Consider the following 24,296-nt stretch of genomic DNA (forward strand, 5'->3'; position numbering starts at 1 on the left):
GGAAAAGTTCCCGGCTAGCAACCATCACCATCACTATTGCCGGTGACTCCATCTCTTACGCACTGTACGTGTAGTTGACACGAGTGGTAATAGAAGTACTGCAATATTTACGTCACTGAGTATTCCTAGCCCACCCCACCATCTTAGTGAAACTATAGCTCTATCGCAACCATCTCTCTGAGCGTCCTATACATATTATAGTCGTGTCAGGAGCATAAACACTTAATGGCAGTCGTAAAGTAGAGATTCTATACCAGCCAACAGTGCCCATTACCTTACACCGAACTCGGCCGTCTGTCATGAAAAGTTGCTTGCCGCGATCACCCATTCATCAATTGTGTAATATATTTACATCAAACAGGCTAGTGCACACTTTCTTGAAACTTTCATAGAAACAAGTTCGGTTTAAGCACGAGTAGAGGAAAAACGTTAAGGAATCGATGTCTCTCTCTGATATCGTCCGGCTCATAAATGTAAGGAGGCGGCATTTTATAGAAATTACTATCATTGGGATGGGATTGTTAACTGATCCTAGTTACAGATAAAGTCGATATATTCTGTATGTTGTTCTAGTACATGTCTGAGTATGGTGAATACAATCATATTTTTCGTATTATTTGTATAGTTATAATTTTTTGGCACATTTTGTGTAATTACATAGACAGTGTAAATAAACGAATCGCATATTATAATTAGTTCTGTGTAACATACTGCGAATTCAGCAGAGTGGATAAAAGGCCAATCCTAGATTCAATTCCCAGGTGAAACTCTTCCAGTTTTTAAGTTAATTAAGTACTTAACTTCTGTTTAGCGTGCGGGTGCGTTAGAACAGCGCACATCATTTCAGTCTTTACCCATAACTACTCTGAAGCATTTGTCTAGTCCTGTGAGACTCTCACTTACTAAATCGTGAAGTCTCGGGCTTTAGTTCGAAACATGACGAAGATATTACTTCGAAACCGGAAGCTTACAGGGGTCGGCTAGTGTGCTATTATTTCATTAGTCGTGTTTCAGTTTACACCCCGTTGGGTGCAACTCCTCGGCAATTGCACTAAGCCTTTCTCAATTTTCCTTATCTTTGGTCATAGATCCTACCATCTAATTTACGTTTATCTTCGCTAGAACTTCCCTATGTGCCGGTTGACCTCGTGCCCAGTTTAGTGCTTGACAATGGGGCACGTGCGGGTTCTGTTTCGCCCTATGCACGAAGTACACAGAAATCCTCCAAGTTTTGCCTACCTACGCATATTTGAAATTAGCGATGGTCAGACAAGATACGGCACGAGTGATACATTTGTCCTCCGCACGCCCCCCTGGTCCATTTCTTTACATCCGTAATAAGGTGTCGGATCCAACGCCCAAGCGCATTCACCTCTGCTATTGACGTTGAAAGCTGCCCACTGATGTGACCATTGTAATTACATGAGCCATATCGAAGTCATTGTATTTGTGGTTTGATTAACGCTCCGCTCTTTAGCTGGGCAGTAAGTCCTATCGGATAATTCTGGCCAACAGTATCAAAGTTCCAGTCAATACCGTTCCGTAAGCTCTTGCTAGACGTATAGTTTCTATTTTTTGAGTGGATACCAGAGCATTGCAACTAAGCTTTGTTTTCAACGCCGCGTCTGCCCACACGAATACGGCGTAAAGCTATGGACCCCCTACCAAAGCGAGGAACTTTCACTCCCCCTTCTTCCCCCGGATGTTCTTCCCATTCTAGGCAAATTATGGGACAAATTAGTTTTCGACTACTCCACATTGATCCCGCTATACCACATTTAAAGTTTCCCACTGTATTTACGAAAAAAATGTCTCCAAGTAGAGATAATGAATTTGTTTTGCTTCCACATAGAATTAACCAGCCTCGGCAACCAAATATTTTTAGTTGTCTACAGTCTAATTTCATTAGTTTGTTTAGCAATGGCCTCCAGGTATCTTTATTTACCCTAAAATGATCAGATCCTATTGACAAATCTGATTTTTTTTTCCAAAATCCTTATAAAAATAATCTCCTTTCTCAGTTTTCGTTTTGGAATCAATGTCACTGATTAACAATTTCTTGATTCGTTCGATTGGTTTTCTCATATTCGCTGTAGTGCTTCTATCTTTATAGCGTTCACTTTTTCCAGCAGTATTAGCGGCACACGGTCGTATGTTTTTTCCGAACACGTCATGTAACAAGCGTATCCAGTTCATGCACGTTCTGCTACAAATAAGTACTGTTTTTCCGAACATCATTTAATTAGCTCTAGAACATCGTGTCGTGTTCGCTGCTTTCGCCGTTGTTCCATTACCGTCTGCTGCTTTCACTACAGCGCAATCCCATACACGTTAAATCATGCTAGACGATCACCAGAGGCGTGACAGAACTGTGAGTAGCATCATATTGTGGTTTTACGGTATCGAGCAAGAATAACGCGTCAACGAAGTACTCATCGTTTATTGTCACCGTCGTCACTGACGTCATAGCAATAGCGTATATACGATTAGTGTTCGCGTGGATGCGTACGATTCATGTTGCACCACTTTCGCCTCTTCTCAGCTGCTTCTTCTGATAATGTCGACAGAAACGAGCCGAACAGCGACAGAAGCATCAAGGCACAGGATACGCAGAATAACTGGAGGGCTAAGTAAGCAACCGAATGAAACGTTGTTGCTGTCTAGTTTCTCTCTTCGATTCGTAAATTGTTTGGCCTCTGCCTACAACTTCTGCCGTCTTCAAAGGCAGATGACAGCAACAGTAGCAATGGCCGATTATATGACGTCTACGACCCAGAAGCGGCTTAGCTGGACTCCAGCTCGGAGATCTGCTGATAATAAGCGTGTGCGCGGGTTGGATCGGGTTTTGGACCGATTCAAGTCGAAACTGAAGCTCTACTTAAAAATCACGCTCATCAATCATGATGTACAAAGCTACAATAGTAAGATAAGTGGTAATAGCATCTCGAATAATGGTCGTAATCGCCAGAGACGGCGCAGACTTAACAGGAAGGACCAAACGATGACACGCCAGTCAGCTCCACAACAACCTACGTGTTGGCCACCGTCGCATTTATATATTGTAATAGCTCACGCTGCCTGACTCAGTTAGGTCTCTTTGATATACTCACGTATATATGCGTCTGCATCACTGTTCGTATTGAACATCCGAATAATGATAGCAGCTTCTACAAGTGATACGCCCTGCTCAACTATCACAACCATACGGTTAAGTGTTCAAGCAGACGGGACGCATTCAATTACAGACTTGCGCGGTTGAGGCACTGCAGCGTTAACTTTCTCCAGCAGTGAAGGCAGTGCAAGGACATCATAATATAGATACACCCCCGACTTCAGCAAAACAACAGCGGCGTGGACGTCAGCGACAGCAACGATGATAGCGTCAGGCTAGAAAATGGATGTCGGGAAGAAAGTCCATACGGGTAGCTGTACGTTTTGCTCAATTGTATACTTGTAAATGCAATCAAGTGCCGCAAGCTCATGTTCGACTCGGTTCACACAGGAGCAAACTCATGACAATAATACGAAGAAGAATGCTGGCGGTTCAAGTGAACGGCTCGTTCGGGTAGAAATTCTCTGGGGATCATCATTTGACTATGTGCATGTGTATACCTATGTATTGGTTGAATCTAAAACGACTACAAAACTGTCCTGGTACTTTGACGAACAATGAAGTCAAAGTATAACACGTAAAGTGACAAGGAATCGACTATTGATTTCAATAGTCAATAATATAAACATGTTTATATTGAATAATCCAGTTCGTACTACTTCAAATTATATCAGGCGCTCGCCGAGTCGTCACCCTCAAACAGTCGTTTAGCATACGTCCGATTTTACATGGAATTGAATGTCAACCCGCATCCGTATTGTATATCGCCGTGGTAGATCGACGTGAGTGTTGGACTGAACACACGGAAATACAATGAGATCATTTTTTTTTCATTATGGATGGAAAATACTGATGCGTAGGCGAAAGAAAGCATAGGCTTTAATAGGAAAACGTTTATTTTTAACCATTGGGTGCTTCATAACCTACCCTGGTCATCACTACACTAAATTTGTCATGTTGGCGAGTTTTTATTGTAGTAATTTTACACTTGAACCGGCTGTTTCCCTTCACTTCGGTAAACACTCATTGAAACGGTCCTCCTTTCTGAAGCGTTGGTACGTATTTTACGTACGTTTTTAACGTATAGTATACGTTAACGTTAGAACGTTATTACCATTATGGGGAATTCATATTTCCCGCCTGAACAGATCGACCACCTCTACTTGAGGATAATCAGAGGACGGTCAACTGAATGACCGTTTGCCTATGAGATCTACACAAGGAATCACTGAATTAGTCAAACGAAAGTTTCGAAGTTGTAAAAATCTTCGAGATATTCAATAGTGATTATAATCAGCAGTAAATTGAAATGATGGTTTTATCAGCATTGATTGCTTGGATACTATCAGTGATGTGTACCAGAGCTGTCAACAACGTTAGCGTGCAATAAATTTCGATCTATAGTTATCTGTAGTTAGTAATGGATTTCAAAATCACCTGCAATGGCACCTAACTTTCAATGATACAAGTGCTTCTACTGAAAACTACTAAACAAAATTTAGTAAAAAAAGAAGAATATACGCAGCAGACCTTTCTAATTCTTTTCCCTTAGCCCATTTATCATCTGAGCATTCGTAGCATAAATAATGAACCATACTAGTCCACATCATATCCTATTGTTTGTTATCGAAGAAGCCTAGAGTGCGCCGCAGTGCGAGGGCACTGTCATTTATAGAGTATCACACACATCCGCATCCTGTCGGAGTCAGCCGGTTTTTCCCCATAGGCGACATGCGCTTACTTCAATATAGTAGATGTATGTAATCGTATAAACTGTTTACGCATATGCTCCACCAACGTAGCCAGATCATAAGGACATGACATGCAACACAAATGAAGAGTAATAACTTATGAAACAGATTTGTGAGCCTTGCGCGATGACTATCGTTTTTAATGCGATTTATATTTTATACTGTACAAAAATATGATGCAGTCTGCCAATTTCCCAGTACTTCTTACTCAAGATGAATTAATGAATGAAGGAACATTACGAATGATACAATGTAATACTGAAATATAATGGATATCGGGATATCGGCCTGCGAAGAAAGAGACCTGAATGAAGTATTCCAAATGCTAGAGCAAGAAACACGAACATGAACCGAAGCTCCTGCGTATTGAAATAACGCGTATTGGAATGAAGACACGATTTGCCGAGGCATGCGTCGTTGTTGTTAGTTTTAGTTTTGCCTAACATGTTAGCTATGACGAAAAGCTCTTTTGTCGGCATCTCTGCCGCCTTCTTCATTCTAATACTACCATTGGCCTGGTGACCGAGGAGCAAAGTGGATGGGACGACAACATTAGGGGCACGCGGATGGTCAGGCGAACGGCGTCCACCTGCGTAAACCCGGCCGATTGCAAAAATATCTAACTGCCGCCAATTATGGCGTTATACTTCATATCCACAATTAACGTAATATTAGCTTGCGTTTTCTCCGCGGATTTTGCGTACGTTGCTGCGGACTCAGCGACTGGACTGAGGCAGGCGCTATCACTAGACAACTCCTTTAGTTGATGCGGAGGGTGATGATGATCATGGCAATTTGTTCGTTAACAAACAGTGGCTGTATGCCACATCTCGTTCGCATGCATGATAATTTTCTGTACCCGACTGTTATGATCTTACTATCAATGACAGAGAGGTTAGCAGGAATCAGAGACGTGAGTTCAGAAACGTGAGCGATCTGACCTTATTGAGGTCGCCAGGAACAAGCAGAGCCTTTGCGAAAAAATATTCATAATACAAACAGTAGATTCTAGTCAGTTTCTACGGAACCTAACATTGTCATCATCGGTCAATCGGAAAAAAAGTTTTCTGTCTATCACGCCGCCCTCTGGTCACAAAACACTGGCGACCGCCGGGCGACATTGACCACAAGGACCGTGAGTTCGCACGGAGCGAAAGTTTCCATACGTCGTATCACCCTCACCTGTGGCTTTTAGTCTGCAAAAGTGGTAAGTGCTATTATCATGTTGTAATGTTTACCGGTTGTCCAGCAATGGTATTTTTAGTTACCTGTCGGATGCCGGAACAGTCAAGAGATCTGTACGAGAAGTGTACGTGCTATGCTCGGTAAAGGAGAAGCATTGGATCAGGGGCGGAGTATCATGTTCATTTGATTTGTATACAAACATGTTTTTTTTTCAAGCGTATACATAGTTGTTCTGACACGAAAATGCCTGCCGCTTGCAACTGGCTGGGATGGGCTTAGAAAGTTAAACGTGTCATTATATTTAATCAGTTGATAAACTGATCGTACGCACAAGTGCTTCCGTACGGACAATCGAGAGACCGGTATTTTATTGATTCTAACTTTCTTTCTCATACAGTTCAACCACCTCACATTTTCCATTTCGTGGGTTGAATAGAATGTAATTGCAGTAGTCGGGTAATAAAATACGATTGTTTAGCAAGTAGTGCATAGAGCGCTGATACACAAGTCCTACTGACCAAAAAATTCATCACCTAAAAGTAACTTCTCTCAAAGATTAAATCATGTTCACTTTATAAGGCTCTTGTTAATTCGCCTACAACATGGTCATTGCGTATGCCACAGACGAATTTTACATAGAACAAATTTACCAAATATAAACGTTAAAGATGGCAAGCAGTTGATATCTGGTCCTTGCATGTTATTATGTTAGCTCTTCGGCAGCAAACAAATGCATAAAATTCAGATTGATTCATTTGTGACTTCATCATTTTCATATAGCAACATAAGTGCCGGCTGATACACCAAGTCGATGGGTCGCCAGAAGCACCGATACTGCACTGTGAAAGCTGACGTCCCAGATGCAACCCGGCCACTGAGTTGAAAGCAGTCAACTAGTTCTTTCCTTTCAACGATATTATTACTAGGGCAAATAGTCAGACAAGGATATAGATAGGTGGACGTTTGTTATAGCTTTCATTTTTCACTCATTGAATGGCTTATGCGCGCCTCGCTCCGCTCATTCATTCCTTTATTGAGTCATTGGGTTGTGCATTCATCGAGCTCATATTGACTCAGACTTCGGGCCCTTTTCAAGCCGAGCACAAGATCCGAGCAATCGTCGTAGTAAAGGCAACAAACTTGTTTTGCGATAACCTACTGCACTACCGTAACATGTCTTTATGAACAGGATGACTTGTCGCTACGGGACGAGCTGCGCAGGACAGTCGAGACGCGACGAAGCTTAACAAAGTTTCATTGCATGCTATACGAACGCATATGAAAAAGGAACATATTAAAACGTCGAACAGAAGAAGATCACGAAGTTGTTTCCTCAACGTTAGGACTGTTCGTGTTTTGACTTTCAACCCATCTTAGCATCGTGGACTCCGGACGAGACTGAAACGGATGGCAAAGCTGTCTTTATTATCCGTTACAATAAATGCCGCCGACGTATTGTCTGACTGTCATTGTCGCAGTTGTAGAAAATAAGTCAACCTGATAGTGCTTTTGGCCTGAACGCTCCAGGATATTGCATATTCGCTACCTAACAATACAAATTAAGTAAAGAGCCTCCTCTATACGAAACAAAAAGAAAGCTGCTTTTGTAGGTAGAACCACTACTTGAGCTGATGTTTCTGATATAGGTGTGGGATGCACGAAAAAATCGGACGTAGGATAACTAACTTTTTAAGCTGTCCATTGAACGGTATCTTATCATGCTTCATTATGATGTCTCTCTCTCCCTCCCCCCTCTCTCTCTCTATAGATATATATAATATATATATATATATATATACCGTTCAATAGACAACTTAAAAAGTTAGTTATTCTACGTCTGGGTCAATTTTTTCGTGCACGCCACACTTATACAGAATATTCGTTTGAGTAGTAGTCCTACCTAAAGAATCAGCTTTCTTTTTGTTTCGTATAGAGGAGACTATTTAATTTGCATCGTCACGTAGCGCACACGCAAGATCTTCGAGCGTCCAGTTCATTCTTACGCAATGCTATTCACTTGCCACCATTTGTAATCCTATGCAAATATAATACGGTAAAGGCCACCAAGAATGTATGACCTTATTCACTTTATACCTATCCTCTACCATCACCAACATTTTATAATGAATTGATTGGGCATAAACTGAGCAATTACGCATCGATCGAGGGACTGCACAAATTATATCTGTCGTTAAGATGGAAAACGTCGTGCTCGAAGCAAAAGCAGTGACTGAGTCATTACACAAAACAATGTAAATGTTGGAGACAAACCAGCATTTTTTTCGGCATCTTATTAATACTATGAAGACGGTTACAGTGTGAAAATACTCAGGATGCATGTGTGTGTGCGCATAGCGAAGCAGCTGCTACTAGTTGCCAAGCGCAACCCATTGGAGAATTAGACATTGCTTCGTTGTTTCGTGGTTCTCGTCACTGACGATTTGAAAGAGACAAAGAATATTTATAAAGAAAATGTATAAGGAAAGGAACCGAAGAAAATATAGCGAAAATATAGCTAGACGATAGAAACGTGAAGACGGTACTGTCGAAAAAGGATAGATGTTAAAAAGATTTCTAGCATTAGGATGAATCTGTGACGGTTGAGTCTAATTTTAACTATGCAACACCGACACTCACGCGCTTACGCACACGTATGCAGCTAATGTTATACTTTCCTTTGGTTTAGATAGCAAACAAAAATGATTTCGTCTCACGGCCTCAGTGTCAGTGACATCAACCCGAAGGTGTCGTTGAGAGGGAAAAAACTAAGTGTGATAAAAAATCAAGTGAATTTAAATTCACCTTAAAATAGTGGTCATTCTCCTGTCCATTCGGGTCGGCGCGTATTACTTGGTGACCGTAGGAATATTCGGTCTATTTTCTTTATATGTGAAATAATCTAACTGAGGCTGGTAGTGATCAACGTCATCTTTGTATGTTTATATTGAAGGTGCTAGGAACGCTACTGTTAAGGAGTTGGAAACTTCATCACCAGAGCTTCATTAATTAAAAAAGTCGTTATTTAAAGCATCAAGGCATTGCATGGATAGTGTTATATTAGATTATCGTCACATGTGCGACTTTCGGAGGTCAAATTAAGGAAACCTTAATGAAAGCCGAGAATAATTAAACCTTATCGGTTCAAGTCCGAAAATCTAATCCGCCTTTAGATAGATACGCTCTGTAATAATTGTGGAAGATTACCGTTTACTACATGATGTGGGTTCCTTCGTGTTAGCTACGAGCTGTTATCGGTTGAAGCATTTACTGATGATAGTGCAAAACTATTGAAATAGACCTTATTATTGAAGGCAAATCTTTTGTCATCATATTATTTTTCAACATCACTATCGTGCCTATAAAACGACTTTTCTCGTTTTTGAAGGAGCAGTGATATATATATATATATATATATATATATATATATATATATATATTGATATTCATAATCATTATTCAGATTTTTATGCTTCCACATACCTCCATCTTGGCGTAGTTTGTTCGTCCTTACGATATCCGTTATGGTATCCTTAGGTGTATGTGAATGTTTCCAACGACCTGGTGGACTTAAATGGTGCCGCAATTTTCTAGCTATAATTCCACCTCGATTTGTTAATGAACAGAGACGATCGTCGCTGAAAGGCAAAATTCTCTAATGAATTCACATAAAACACGGATGTCGCACTCTTTCAGTAGTCCTCAGCGTACACTATAGACTCTTTTTTAGCACACTGTCCCGTACTTCGCCTGTCCGCAAAACTTCGATGCTACAGTAAACTACATTAAAAACACTAGAGAGAAGCTTGCGTCGATATTAGTTCAAGCCGCAGTGATAAATATCACGGGACATTTTTTGAACGTGATCTAATCCCCCTTTTCGAAATCGGCTTGACTAATTGTGGTAGCCACCATTGGCGCCACAGTCTGAAATGGCCACAGAATCGTAATCCGTTTTCAGGCGTTCTCCCTTTAACTGGCAGATTATCCTTAAGCGGTTTAGGAGATAACAATCGACAAAGCTAGATTAGAGACGCTATGACCCATCAGTGATTTCATCACCACGACTTCAGCGTCAATTCGTTGTCGCTCCACTCAAACCGAGAAACAAAATACAATCAACATTTCTATAAAAAAAAAAATCTAATAAGCCCAAGCGATAATAACTGCAAATGCGGTGACAACGTTACATTACGATGCTAGAATAGCACAGCCGGGCGCAACATAGTTTGCTGCTGACGGCAACGCAACCGCAATTGATACTAAGCAACTGGTGCGCGAACGCCATCAGTAATAGGTTTGTTACCGGCGTTGGTGTTGTAGAAGCGCGCGCAGACTGACTGAACTTACCATTCACTCCACTTGCCACTGAAAAGAGAGAGCGCTTTCTTACTTTTACCGTGGCACAATGACGGGGGCTATCCAACTGTCTTACCCTCTTCTCCTCAGTTCTGGTTTACCCCTGTGAGCCTTCTCGCACTTCGGCGCTTAGCTTAACTTAGCCGCGGACCCCTGCTACCATTTCGGTGTGCAGATGTGTGATCATGTATCTATGCGCACATTTGTCCATTACTCAGACACACATCTATTCTATTTAGCTTTTCTGTATACAACAAGGGAACTGCAATGGGATCACCGGCTGTTGATTTAATACATTAGACCACTACAAATATATTATGATATGGTATAGAATTATAGCTACAATGGAAAGTAGAGTTGGCATTTTTACTGAATTTTGAAGAAGGAAAGTGCCAGAAGAAGCGGCAGCGGAGCTCTGTATCTCCCGGCAGCACTGCAGTGATGCGGACAAACGACTTCGGAAAATTAACGGGGCCACAGTGTTAACAGTTTGTGGACGACGGCAAACGTATAAAAACAACGTCGCTACAGCGAAAAGCATGGTAAATGTATCATCACGGACATCAACATTACGACTAGTACTACAGTTATCATTACAATCATACTTTTCACAACAGGGTTATCCGGATCATTCGCCGTTCAACCCAACTAGACTCATATTTGTCTTTCTTGTCTTGATAATTCCTTCGGAGTTTATGCAAGTATTGCTGTTGTGTGGTGTTACCGCTGTTGTTGGGTTTAGTAACGCGGACCACATTTAAGATTGCTATCCATTAACGGAGGGCATCTTCGAGGTACGTTATCCTGACAATCATAACGGAATCAGTATAAATGAAATTCTTGTGGTATTTGTCCAGCGAAACGAGAAAGCAGATTCACGCAAACTTCATCATTAAATGAACCTCGACTTGAACGTAGCTGTATCTCACCGCTGTTCATACAACAGATACCATTCGTAGCAAATACTATGTTATAGCGTAACAGTATTGTACCTACCTGCTTATCGGCGATAAAGAACGTAAAACTCGAAACGTAGAAAGTAGACCATCTCGGTGGCCAGTGAAAAACATGATTTACCAACTTGAAGGCTTTCTGTTATGTGCTAGTTTCGAAATAGGCAAAATAAAAATTTCTCATAGCTTGCATATCAGAGGAAGTGATGAATGCAACATAAAATGATTAAGTAGAAAGGTGCCGGGCAAGAACTTCGTCAGCATAACTGTGCTTGATATCACGCTTGCGCTCGAGTCTCTGTCTGAATTTGGAAAAACTCAGTGATACTGCACGCTTTTTAGCCTAAAACCCAATACGGTTATCGAATAGATTTTGTTGATGCGGTATTATCTTAATTATGCGTAATATCGCATTTGAGAGAAATCAGTTAATATATTTGGTACCCAATTTAGCCCTGTTGAACGCTCTTTGAAAAATTGTTGAACATAGCCAGCGTACAGAATAAATTAGGAGCCTTCATCATGCAATTATCACTTAGAAATATTAACAACGAAGTCCACAAAATTTTTATCTTAAACATTGCCTCTTACAAGTACATCATCCTACGAAAAGATTTCTTACCACCGCATACAGTTATCAACGGATCCTCACAGCGTCTGTCGCTTCACACTTTATCTTCACACACTCTATCGCACTGCTCAACACCCAGATCACTAAATGGTTGTTAGAAAGCTTAAGTGTTCATAAGGTCCATAGAAAATCTTGGGTCATGAATTGAGGTAGAATTAAAAAAAGAGAAAGAGTTGGAAGTTTTGTGCACATCCGAAAATAGATTTTTTTTACTAATAACCAAAAAAAAATCAGAGTAACGTTCCAGACTAATATATGCATATTATAGTAGGCTAGGCTTTGTTGTATGGTAGTAAACAATATTTTCGACATTTTTTTTGTCGTTCATCGGGCCCACAAAGCTTAACCGGTGATGAAGACGATGTGCGCGATGAGTGTTCTAGCTGAAAATACTACTAGAAAGAACCTTGACAAAGTTAAGAATGGCGTTTTTGGGTTATTCAACGCATTTCGCTGACCCTCTTAGGTTGGGCGATAATCGCTTTCCATTACTCGTAGTACCGAAGTGAATCAGTGTCCATTGGATCCTCACCAGACCCTCAACGTATTTGCTGGGTTGTTTTCACGGTTTAACAACAACGTCGATGTCATAACAATATATCTTTTTACCCGACTTACCTCTAGTTGGGGGTCTGTAATTAAAATAAAATTTTGTAATTTAGAACAGAACCATTCTGTGTACTTTCCACTGATATCGCATGGTGTACCGAATTTTAAATTAATAAATATACCACTCCAATGTCCCGTATTGGAAAAAGTCCCGTTACGCAAAAAGCACGTATTAGAATTATCTCGACATATTATTATATGCAAATTTATGTATATATAGAGTCCATACACATGAAAGCCAAATATGCTTATTTATTAACGCCAAGATTACAGAATAAAAAACAAGTTTCATGATAATACACATATACAGAAAAATATTTGTTTTCCATTATACACAGCGTCCTTTGTTAGTACAGTTTGTCCAAGTTTCCACTACAGCGCAGTTCTGTTGTGTAGGGTGATATAATGTCAGGAGCCGCTTACGCTACGCAGATTGGCCAGACGTTACACTTTTTACAAGACTTTCCACCCACGGAATCAACAGGAGAATCTGTTGAAATGAATGGAATCTACTACTATATGACCCTAATTTATAACGGATAGTTAAGCATAACATCCTGCCTGGCGAGCTCGAGCAACATAGGATCATCAAAGAATTTGTTAATAGAAACATCTTCCGAAAGGCCTTTGCGCCGGCGCGTCTTCATCATGAACTCTCTAGCCAGATGGGGCGCTGGTTGCGGCTCGAGGGGTCGTATTTGTATACTCTTGTCAAGCGGATCTCCAGGGACGATTTGCCAATGGTGGAACATGGACAGACAAAACGCTTGGCCTTGGGTATGCGTTCTTAAATCCGTCTCAAAACCGAATGAATCAATAGCCGGAAGGAAAGCCTTGATTGAGTAGAGCGGAGATCCAGGCATTGGGGCATCCTGAGTTACATGACCTCTTCGGCGAGCCAGCACAGTGTACACTGCTGACACACAGTCAGCCGGGGCATGAACCTCAACGTAATAATATGGTTCCATGAGACGTGGAGTAGCCAGGAGGAAGGCCGAGTATGCCACTCGTCTAGCGGTAGGAATAACTTGACCCCCACCTCGATGGATACTCTCCGGCGCCACTACAGCATCAAGCAACTTGAATTTACAATTACGAATCGGCTCTTCACATAAAGGACCTTCTCTTACAGCCCACTGAAACCCTTGGACGACGCTGTCTCGTACTGATGACAACAACGTCTTATCTACCTCAGAAGGAAGCGTGTCGTCTACAAGGATATTCGGTCCCTGAGAATCTGGGCCGAATGCCCAAATAGATCGAGCAGCTAGAAGATCCCAATCATACTTGGTCTGAAAGAATTCACCTAGACGTTTTCGGTCCCAACCAATTTCAACTACTTGAGTTTCAATATCCTCAGCGATGCCTTTCTCCAGAGGTTCGGCAATCATTGTAAGCTTATTTTTCTTGTTAGGTGTTTCGGCGAAACATTTCAGTGACGATGTTTCGACGACGGTTTCGCAAAAAGCGACTACTGGGTCAGCCACCTTTATATCTATTTCCGAATACATTTTACGAAGATCGTGCATTACACAGTCGAGATAAAGCTCGCCTGTTCCAAAGATGACATGCTCACCGCTTTCTTCCACTTTAGTAGTTAGGAGAGGGTAACTCTTATTTACTTTACGCAGGCCGTCTAACATTTTGGGCAATTCCGACGGATTCACCGGTTCCACGGCTATTTTACACACGCTCTTTGTGAGGAACTTAAGAGGTCGGAAAATGTACAATGGGCATTTAATTTTCAGGTCGACAATTGTTGATGTCTTCACAATTGACGCCTCAACGCCCTCAATAAGTACCCAGTTTCCAGCCGGCACTCGATTCACCTCAATCTGATAACGGCTTTCATGAATCCACAATCGACCTACAGTCATAACTCGCGAATCCTCTTCATCCATTTGAGAGTAGCCTTCGCCCAGGACTCGCACCTGTTGGCCTGAATATAGTGTGCCGGAGAAAACGCGACCAAACACGTGGAAGCTAGTAGCGTCCTGCGATGAGTACTGCTTCGTGGTGTTAAGCAGCAGAGGTCCATTGGAGTCACATTTGAGGATTGATTTGCCCAAAAGCGCGTCTTGACCCTCTACGCTAATTGGACCTGAGAAAATTTGTTCGGCCCTGGGTAAAAGTACGCGATCGGGCGGCGGAACATGTTCTACCAGCATGTCGACAAAACCAGCAAAATTGTCGCCCATAAAACGTGAGCAGACCATCCGTAAAAGAGGCCGAATATTCATCTTCATTTCAGACTTGCTAAGACGTATACCAAGCTGATCAAGGAGACCCGGCAGATTACCATCAACATCGCCAACAACCTGTGCGAATAGTTTATATAGCGGCTCAAGTATAAATTCGACAAATGACCGCTGGGCAGAACCGTGCGGTGGTTTACGGCTGAATTTGCGAGTTTTAGCACTGAAGTACATGTCGCCCCAAAGCCGGCGAGCAAACTCCTTATATTCGAGGCCACCATGTGTATCGGCGTACATTTTGGCGAACGACTTCAAAGTAAAGCAAAGGTCGTATTGAGAGGAAGCGAAGCATACGTTACCTAATAATGGATTAAGAAGCCTTTCTTCGGGTTCTTCGGAATAAAGTACGATTAACGCATTGATTTCCTCGATAACGTTACGTAGCTTGTAGTAAGCATCGGCTGGAGGCAGCTTAAGTTCAAGCATCAGCCGATCGATTTTGTTAATACATAGAATGACCCGAACTTTCTCCTGGATACAGTGTTTAAGTATCTGCTCTGTTTGCAAGCAAATTCCCTCAGCCGCGTCGACAAATAGAACCGCGCCGTCGCACAGCCTAAGAGCTGCGGTCGCCTCATCCGAAAAGTTGACATGGCCTGGAGTATCCAGCAAATTCATGAGATATGACTTGCTTTTCACATCTTGCAAAACAAGTGACACAGGCGAGCTTTTAATGCTTACACCACGCTCTTGTTCTGTGTACAGGGTATCGGTGAAGCGCAGACTGCGACCCTCCCTGGCTCGAAAATGGGGGTGCGTCTTCTCGATAAGGCAATCGACGAATGTTGTCCTGCCATGATGCAGATGCCCGATCAACGCCACGTTTCGGATCAGCTCCGGCGTGTCCATGAGGTCAGCAAGAAACTCAAGATCGTACGTTGTATCTGGCAAATTTTGCTCGCTGTGAGCGAATTTCTTCTGTTTGATGGGCTGCACAATCGGTTCTGTAAGTGGTTGAGCATCTTCCTCCTGTACAATCGTCTCTACGTCCTCGCCGTATACCTCAACTGCAGTAGGATAATATTTCTTATCTTCGTGAAGAACAATCTGCATAGTTTCCTCTGTAACTTCTTCATCGGCGTCTCCTTTACCGACGTCGTCATCATCATCTGGCTCATCGCGTTCGTCTTCCTCCTCTTCAGACGACGACTCGAGGTCGGGACCAATGTAATTGCCAAACTCATCGTATAAATCTGAATGATCCATCACTGCAGATTGACGAAAGGCGTCAGACTCTTTGCTATTAATTATCAAACCTGAAAAACAAACAAAGTATTTAGATTGGTTAAATTTAGTGATATTGTGTCTGCCAGTATATTAGAATTGAATCAACGGTGGCAATAGAGGTATACATGAGCAAAAACTTACCTACTGACGTAATTACTGTTGTGAGATAAAAAATATACTTCTGTACAAATAATACTCTTTTCGGTTATCTTAGCAGAAATTAATAGAAAAATCGTTTTTTTAAAAATAAAAGAAGTAAAGGAGGCAACAAGAAACAAACAATACCAGACAGTTGATGAAACTCATGTACATACACTACATTAAATCAATGGTACAGTGTGTAACAAATGTCGTTAAAGGCTAAAAATTAAGTTTAAAAAATGGTCAGGAATGTGATAAGTTCGAAAGGCACATACTGACCTAATCAGTGATTTATGGAGCACAGAATGCGACTGCTAATCATAAGAACTAGTAATTAAGTATTATGGTCTAAGTTGCTCCTAATGTTCGAATTTATGTAAGAATTCGAAGAAACTGTTAATGCTGTGTCAATTATTATCTTGTAACCATATTTCAGCATGCGTTTTAACAACTAAAAATAACGACTGCAATATGTTCTTTCAATTAACATTTCCTAACTGATATTCTTAAAAAACTGCTCCCGAACTTTGACTTAGAAAAATGCCACAATAACGTCGTACTACAATTCCTGCAATTCTGATTTGCTTCAATTCACAAATGATTCACTACACAAAGACAATACCATTTGAGAAGTTTTAGACGGCACAATATTGGCTCTATATGTGGCTAATAGTATATAAAGCTCAGAATATTTAACCTACAAAGGGACATACCGGTAATCACTTTGTGGTCTTCTCCTAAACGTAAATCACCTAGTGGTCTACATAAATTTCCACTATGCGTGTGTTTACAACACCGTGCCGACTTGTTTTTGTCAAGTACGCGTCGTCTGCTAATACATTTAAACAAAACCCGCGCCAAGCTCTAATATTACCGCGCTTTATTATTGCTGTAGCTTGCCACTAACGGTTTTTTGGGATTATTCAGTGCAAACGCTTGTTTTTTTTTACTCATGTTAGATATTCTTAGCTCAAAGGCTATTTGCATGTGGGAAGCTAAGTAGTTCTACATAGTTCTAGTTGATTCAACGTTCTCGTATCACTGTATGTAATATTCATTATCCTCTATTAAGAAATTGTATGTGTATCCATTAATATTTAGTGCAAACGTCCGTTGTCCTTGACCAGCAACTTTATTTAGGTCGTTATTTACCGCGACCTCGACACTGAACATGCACTATTCTCTAAAATATTGATGGTACACGCAGTTTTGGGCACACCGCCTTGTGGGCTTTTTCGCATTCTCACAGTCTTTAGTTATGCCACTGCCGTACGTGTCTTCGCTTCAGGATGGTTTCCTAATGTCGCCTTGCTCCATGACGCTCCGAATGTTGCCTACCTGGCTTGCCGAGCGGCAATTGCCATCGCCCCTGGCTATACAGCGTCTTTACTACGTCCTCCTCGGTTCCTAGATCAGCTTTCAGCGTCATTTTGCTGCGGTGGTGTCACTGTACAATACAATGGAAATTGCAAACGTTCGTTGTCGTAGACGACCGACGACAGCGAGTTAAATGACGTAATAAGTCTTTATTAACTGCCTCTATGCTCGCCGAGTGGGAAGCGTTTCAGAGACACGATATAAGGGACTCATATCAAACAGATGGAATTTGAATAATTTTTATTAAAAACAGGGCTTGGTTAATCGACGTCACTATGTTCGACTAATCGCGACGATAGTATTTCTATAATTAGAATCTATACACATGGGTATCGTGCAATATTAGGTACTTCTGGCTTGTCGTATTGCTGAGATGTTTAATTTCCCCGCCATCAGATTAGACATTCTTCTGCGCCTTGCCTGTGTTGTTCCCAATGAATGAACAGAAGAAATTCGTTCATCCAGTGGTGAAAACGGTTTTGTGTGGCGCCAAGTGATTTGTGGCGACTAGTGGTAAAAAAATGAGTGGGCCGTTGCTTTCCCGGGAAAACGCGCCGCAGGAGAGCCGTGGTCCGTCGAGCAAGACCGAGATGGACCCAGAAACAGAATTATACAGACTTTTAGAACTTTTGGATGGTGGCGGCAATGAAAAACTAGTTGACGCGTACTTCAGGTAGGCTACTCAGTTCAAATTTGCCGTTCTTGTGTGCTGTCGATTACTACGTGTTCATATAGTATGCGCTGCTGTCAAGGCTAATTATGTATTTGTATTGCTATACTGAATATGAGTTTATCACTAGGGGCTTGCGTGAGATGTGAAGCTCTGAAGCTTGTAAGGATGTTCAACGATAGCTAAGTCGTAACGAGTACAGAATATAAATTGTGTGGGTCTGTAAATATTCTGTGTCAAGCTGTCGAATTCACATATTGAGGTTTGACGGTTTTCTTGCCGCCTTAAATACATATGTGCATTTTAACGCTATGTCTAGTACTATTATAGCAAATTGGGATAAATTTAAGAAGAGATTGCGTTACGTGTCCTCAAGAGATTTCAACGCATTACTGCTTGGTTAATAATACCGTTTTAGTATCCAAAAGCGTTCGTTACAGCTTCGTATTTAACATCACATGCAATTTATCTTTTTTTTGCTTCGTTTACCACTTATAAAGGCTCTCCTTTGAGTCCTTTAGTAATGGTTCAAATGAATTCTGTTTTCTATTTTTAGTCTACAAATATATATATATATATATATATATATATATATATATTTGTAATGGCGAAGCATTAGTATTCTTTTTCGAACATCAGCTTGCCTGTTTATAGCTATAGAGATATAAACGCTTAACATCGTTGATACGGGATATAACACTCGGCTGAATATTCACGTATGTGTTTCAGCATGCGGCCTTAAGCAGCTCACGCTTAACGCGGGTCGTCACTGTAACTTTGCGACGCCTACTTTACTTGCTCGAACCGCAACTTTTTTTCGGCTGCCGGAACCGCGTGCGACAGTATACGCGCACGCACTTAATCATTGTTTGTAACGGTCGAATTAAGAAATAATAGTTGTGGGCGAAGTTTTCCTAAATACTTAAAGGCTTTACCATAAACTTGGCCAATATTTTGTCCATCCTCGAATCGACCAGCCTCTCGACTTCGACGATTGACTCTTGATGACGCACTACAATTCATTATGATTTATTTGGTAACACTTGGTCCTTATATAGCAATGGAAATGTTCGTACGGGCTGTAATAATATTACGCCACACAATATGAAAGCATGATTAGTACAGAGCGCGTACGGTACACTTTTTATTTGTTATGCTAAACTGAATCTGTATAGCTTGAGCTGTTTTACCGCAGCGTCTAATATTAATACATTATCTGCTCTAGGATACACACGAGGTGTGCATTTAGTTTAGGCCATAGGCTGCAATCGTTATCTGCATTTTTAGTCACTCGACAGGATGACTTACGATTTTCTGTTATATATGAAATTTCGCTCAGATACCCTTTAATTGAAAAGAGTTTAAAAGAAGATTATTTGTACTATGACATAGACGCGAGATTCACGTAAGTGTTAATGTTAGAGGAAGGGCCTGTTATCACCATTACTATCGATACACAATTTCAATAACCGACCTTCAATTCTGCATCATCTTCTTGTTTTGTGATATTTTCTGTTTGATAACAGCTTTTTGTTGTTCTGCTCAAAGAATATGCACCACTTGCGTCATCTGCTGACCGCAACTCTTCTTAAGCCTCACTGCCTCCGCCTTTTTAAGGAATATCGCAGCAACAAGGAGCGACTCCGCAACGATCCCCGATTCGTGCAGTGCATGATGTGGTTTGGTTTGTTCCAGCCTCGCATGTACAAAGATGTTGTCGACAAAGGCATTGGCGATCGATGTGCTGTTACCTTTGTTATGTATGCGAAAAGTCTTGCAAAGCAAGGCGATTTACCGGCCGCTGTTGGTGCCATCAAGAAAGGCCTTGATAACTGTGCCCTACCCATATCGTACCTCGAGGTGAGAGCCGTTAGAGATATGGATATGCAAATTAAAAAGTAGTTAATGGCGATATACTTTTTTCTTTGTGCGCAAAGTATCACAGACCCTAACCTGTTTTTCTTTTATGTTAGGATACATTGCGAGAGCTTCAAGGAAACAATTCTTCGACTGCGCTTCAGCCAAAAGAAACTGGCTTAACCGACCACGCAATAACCCCTGTACAAAATATCGTAATTCCCATCGATCCCCATATGAGGTCCTATGGTGAACTCTTTAATTTCTTTATTTATTTATATATTTATAAAATCCTATTGATTTCTATTTTCGTTGTTAAACGTAGTATTCGCAAAACGCAAGTTAGTAACAAACATTTATAAGCCATATTCATTAGATATAAGCAAAAAGTGTTTACTTTTTTTTTTATAGGTACACTGCAGAGGATCGTGATTTTGCTCCGGACCAAGTTCGTACATACGATTTTCGTGCTGTTTATCCAGAGTGTAACCCGGAAGAATTTCAGTTCGAAGAGAGGCGGTTGCACCGTTGGCTAGAAAAGAAAAAAATCGAAGAAGAGTCGAAAGCCACCCAAAATGTGCTCAAAGAAAAGACAGAAATCATCGAGAGTTTACGTGAAACAATCGCTATACTACGTCAAGAGAAAACACTATTGACCGCCACGAATAAACGTGACAACGAAAATAATAGTTATACTACTGGGCATAGGCAAATGGTTTTAGCCGCAAGCAAACCGTCGTGTCCCGTTTCATCCGAACAACGCTCGGTGGTCCTCGATGACAACCGGATCACGGAAACCTCCGTGGCCTTGACAAGCACCCAAAAATCTATCACTGACCGACTCCATGAAGAACAAAAGCAAGATACGCAGCAGGGAAACGACGAAGTATCTTCTTTGTTGATTAAGAATTCTCATCGAGAGAATTCGATTCGTTGCGAGTCTACAATGGCCATGAACAGTCGTACCGAAATGATGACTCGGGATATGCGCGAACTGTTCTGGAATGGAACTCTCAATTCCACAAACATGGCGCCGAGTGCTGAGGCAACGCCATCGAAGGCCGCACACGAGGACCGCAGCACTGGTATGGAAGCAAATTCAAGTGGTGTGTCGCACTCGGAACGGCAACAGGATAGACTTCAGGTCTTTGAAGAAAATGTCGCTGCGCCATGTCTACACTCAGTCACTTCGACCGTGAATAAGATCGCCGTATTCGAAGAAAATGATGGTGGAGCTAAAAGAAAAGCGGCGGAGATAATCGCACCCGCTAAACGTTTTGCCGCATGTGCTGGTAAGTGGCAGGTAACATCTTTAATATGACTCATAGAAGAGTCAGTAAAACATATGGACACATGAACGCGCGCTCATATTAGCTACAAGCCTCAAGAAAAAATTAAACGTGTGGAAGAAGTTCATTTTAGGCTTTCAATCAGCACGCTTAACGCGTGCTTTTTGAAACTTGATGTTTAAAATAACCCTTGCAAACATTCATTTATTAAAAAAACAGATATGACATAATAATAACAAAGGTAATATTGATTGATAGATGAAAACCAGGCAGGTCCTTCTAATCGGCAGGCGGACCTGCTTCAGCAACCCAAACTGAAGGTCTTCGACGAAAACCCCAATCCATCATTATCTGCGAAAGACGATGAAGACAAGGAGAATATCGCGCCAAAAGGGTACCAACAGCCGCCCCCACATTCACGACGCCTTAGCGGTGTTCTTGTTGACGCCGAAGGATTTGAGACTGCTCCACAGCAGTCACTCGAAGAATCGGAAGAATCATTGGCCCCTTCACCAGCTAGCTCTGATGTGCCTGTAGTTGATGAGGACCTTGGTGTAGGACCTTTGGAAGCTGCTGAAGAGCCACCTGGAAGATTCAACGCGTCGACGCCGACTAAGAATACGCCCGGCGCCCATGAGGTGACCTGGCGGGTAACCGAGGTCCTCCGGGGAAATATACTTCCTCCTATGATGCTTACTGAAGGAGATGGGGAGACTTGTCCATCGCCCGGGGAAGGCTCAGGCAAGCGAATGCCGATACACTCGAGTGTGCGGCACCTTAGTACCATCCTTGAGGCAAGCAAGGAGTCAGGGTCGTCTGGAAGCTCAAACTCTCTGGGTACACCGTCGCTGGCGAGGCCAGCATTTGCTATTTCACAATGTGACGACAGCATGTCGGCTAGTCAGTTAGACCCAATTCTGTCAGATCCTTTTAACCCCGCCCATAGAAACAAAGTTATTCTGGGCAGCAAAATCGTTTATGAGACAGTTACAGGAAATTTGCCGCACATGAAAAAGAAGACAAGAATACAATACCGAGGAGGGTATAGCGCAACAATTGTTAAAATGATTGGCGAGGGCGGATTTGCGAAGGTGAGTTATGACATAACGAAGTGATCGACAGTTACGCCATGAGAACAAGTTTTAGAACGTCTAGTAAACTTTACAGTAAAAGCGTGTTTTATATAGATTGACATATGTGCATTCCGTTTGCAGGTGTATTTTGCTCAGCGAGAACTGGACGATGAGGAAGATGCTATGATAAACGGTTACAATGAGCCGACCACATGCATAGTTCGCGACGATCAAGCGGCCATCAAGATCACTAAGGAGATTACAGCCGGGCTGTGGGAATTTTACATTCTCAATACTGTATCTTCCCGATTAACGCGATTGGCCGGCCATCCCTGCATTCGCAAGAGTATTCCAGAACCACATTGTGCGGCTTATTATCAAGATGGTTTTCTGATCAGTTTACCCTTTCTTCCGTACGGCTCACTATTGGACCTCGTCAACAGTTTTGAAAAGGCGGTACCCGAGGAACTAGCACGTTACTTTGTGCTTGAGCTTATGATTATAATAATGCGATTACACGAGACTGGCATCATTCATGGCGACCTAAAACCGGATAACGTACTCTTCCGTAAGGTGCCTACAATGCATATGGTTAACGAACTACGCCAAAAGACCCAGTGCATTTGCTTGATCGATTTTGGCCAGGCAATCGACGTGAAGACATTCCCGGCGGGTACGACATTTTCCCGCGTCGTGCTTCGAGAATCACATCGCTGTGCTGCAATGCGTGAAGGCCGGGATTGGCTCTACGATTTTGACTGGTTTGGCGTAGCGAATTGTGCACACACGCTACTGTTCGGTGAATACATCGAAATAGAAAAGAAACCTAGTGGTGATTACGGCATTAAGCGCCGCATACCCCGATACTGGGCTAATGATTGGTGGGACGAACTGTTCTCAAGTTTGCTAAATATGAATACGACGACGTCGCTGCCCGGTCAACCAGATAATCCTGTGAAAAAAATAATCGAGCTTGGCGGGGATACTCTTTGTGACAGAAAGTCAGCTACAGCATTATCACTCAAACTAATCAATCTTAATACGATGATGTCTAGCAAAAGGCGCCCATAGTCTGTTATACGTAAAGTATATACTGCAAAAAATATATATTACTGTCGATTCATTGGGGACCAGAAGCTCGTGGGTCTTATAACAGGTTTTTGTCAGACCGTGTTGTTCAGGACGACCGTATATTCGAAGTTGGATTGTTATAAAAATTTAATAATCTAAAAAAAACAGTAAAAGAATACTAATCAACAAGGTATTTACCGGAAAAAGCGATTTCGGAACGATTTAAAGGGATGTACTTCCCCGTTGTGTGAATAGTAAGTGGTGGAGAAAAAACCCAATTTGGACAACCTTATAGTTTATTCGTGAAGGGACGAAAAAACGTCATTTAGGAAATACTAAAAAATGCAGAATCAATTCTGTTACATAATTATATGAAAGATGACATATGCCTAAATAAAAGGTATACAGTGACCCCTATTAATACTAATCTGATTTCTCGTCACTCTTATTTGCAGCGTACATGAGACTGTTAGGAATAGGTACGTTGAGCACATCGATAAAGATTACCGTACGTGCTATGGGTTGTTACGTTATGTCTAAGTTACGTTAGGGCTTTTTGAAGAATCGACAGTTGTATCCAAAGAAGCTATACAGTGGTGGAAACCATACAGTGGTGGAAACCGGTTCATACGATACTAAGTGATTTTTGACAGCCAAAACCTAATAACATTAGCAGGTTATTCGTGATCTGGCTGGGAAAACGTGGGAAAGCCGTAGGCCATCAACCAAAACCGCAATC

General features: G+C 41.7%; 3 protein-coding genes across 14 annotated transcripts in view; 1 reads left to right on the forward strand and 2 right to left on the reverse strand.

Annotated features, from left to right (window-relative positions):
- Positions 1-11,418, reverse strand: part of LOC111250947 (uncharacterized) — a 128,211-nt gene extending 116,793 nt beyond the window's left edge. For 6 of the 9 annotated variants that reach the window (XM_086991292.1, XM_086991289.1, XM_086991295.1 and 3 more), the window contains exon 1: positions 9,529-10,183. Coding sequence is in view for 3 of the 9 variants with exons in the window: in XM_022806969.2 (XP_022662704.1) it covers positions 9,529-9,534 (6 nt within the window). In the remaining 6 variants the exon portion in view is untranslated. Of the gene's footprint in view, positions 1-9,528; positions 10,184-10,235; positions 10,255-11,400 lie in introns of those variants that run through there. The other 3 variants (XM_022806969.2, XM_086991287.1, XM_022806968.2) reach the window with 3 other exon arrangements.
- LOC111251034 (uncharacterized) lies at positions 190-23,984 on the forward strand. Of its 4 annotated transcripts, none has more exons than XM_086991276.1 (6): positions 190-473; positions 19,794-20,127; positions 20,241-20,365; positions 20,536-21,416; positions 21,672-22,504; positions 22,628-23,984. In XM_086991276.1, exons 2-6 carry the CDS (start codon positions 19,819-19,821, stop codon positions 23,555-23,557), a joined length of 3,078 nt encoding a protein of 1,025 aa, XP_086847402.1. In that variant the 5' UTR covers positions 190-473; positions 19,794-19,818; the 3' UTR covers positions 23,558-23,984. The 4 variants fall into 4 exon arrangements, with proteins under 4 accessions (XP_086847402.1, XP_086847403.1, XP_022662935.1 ...); XM_086991277.1 differs by having other exon boundaries at positions 19,885-20,127; XM_022807200.2 differs by lacking the exon at positions 190-473 and adding an exon at positions 17,972-18,270.
- LOC111251035 (116 kDa U5 small nuclear ribonucleoprotein component) lies at positions 12,830-17,074 on the reverse strand. The gene is made up of 2 exons (XM_022807202.2): positions 16,934-17,074; positions 12,830-16,108 (listed from the first exon to the last, which is right to left on the reverse strand). The coding sequence occupies exon 2, from the start codon at positions 16,056-16,058 to the stop codon at positions 13,128-13,130; it is 2,931 nt and encodes a 976-aa protein (XP_022662937.1). The 5' UTR covers positions 16,059-16,108; positions 16,934-17,074; the 3' UTR covers positions 12,830-13,127.
- Positions 23,985-24,296: the final 312 nt, after the last annotated feature.

Source organism: Varroa destructor, unplaced genomic scaffold, assembly GCF_002443255.2.
Source record: "Varroa destructor unplaced genomic scaffold, Vdes_3.0 BEIS01000005.1, whole genome shotgun sequence".
Taxonomy (NCBI): domain Eukaryota; kingdom Metazoa; phylum Arthropoda; class Arachnida; order Mesostigmata; family Varroidae; genus Varroa; species Varroa destructor.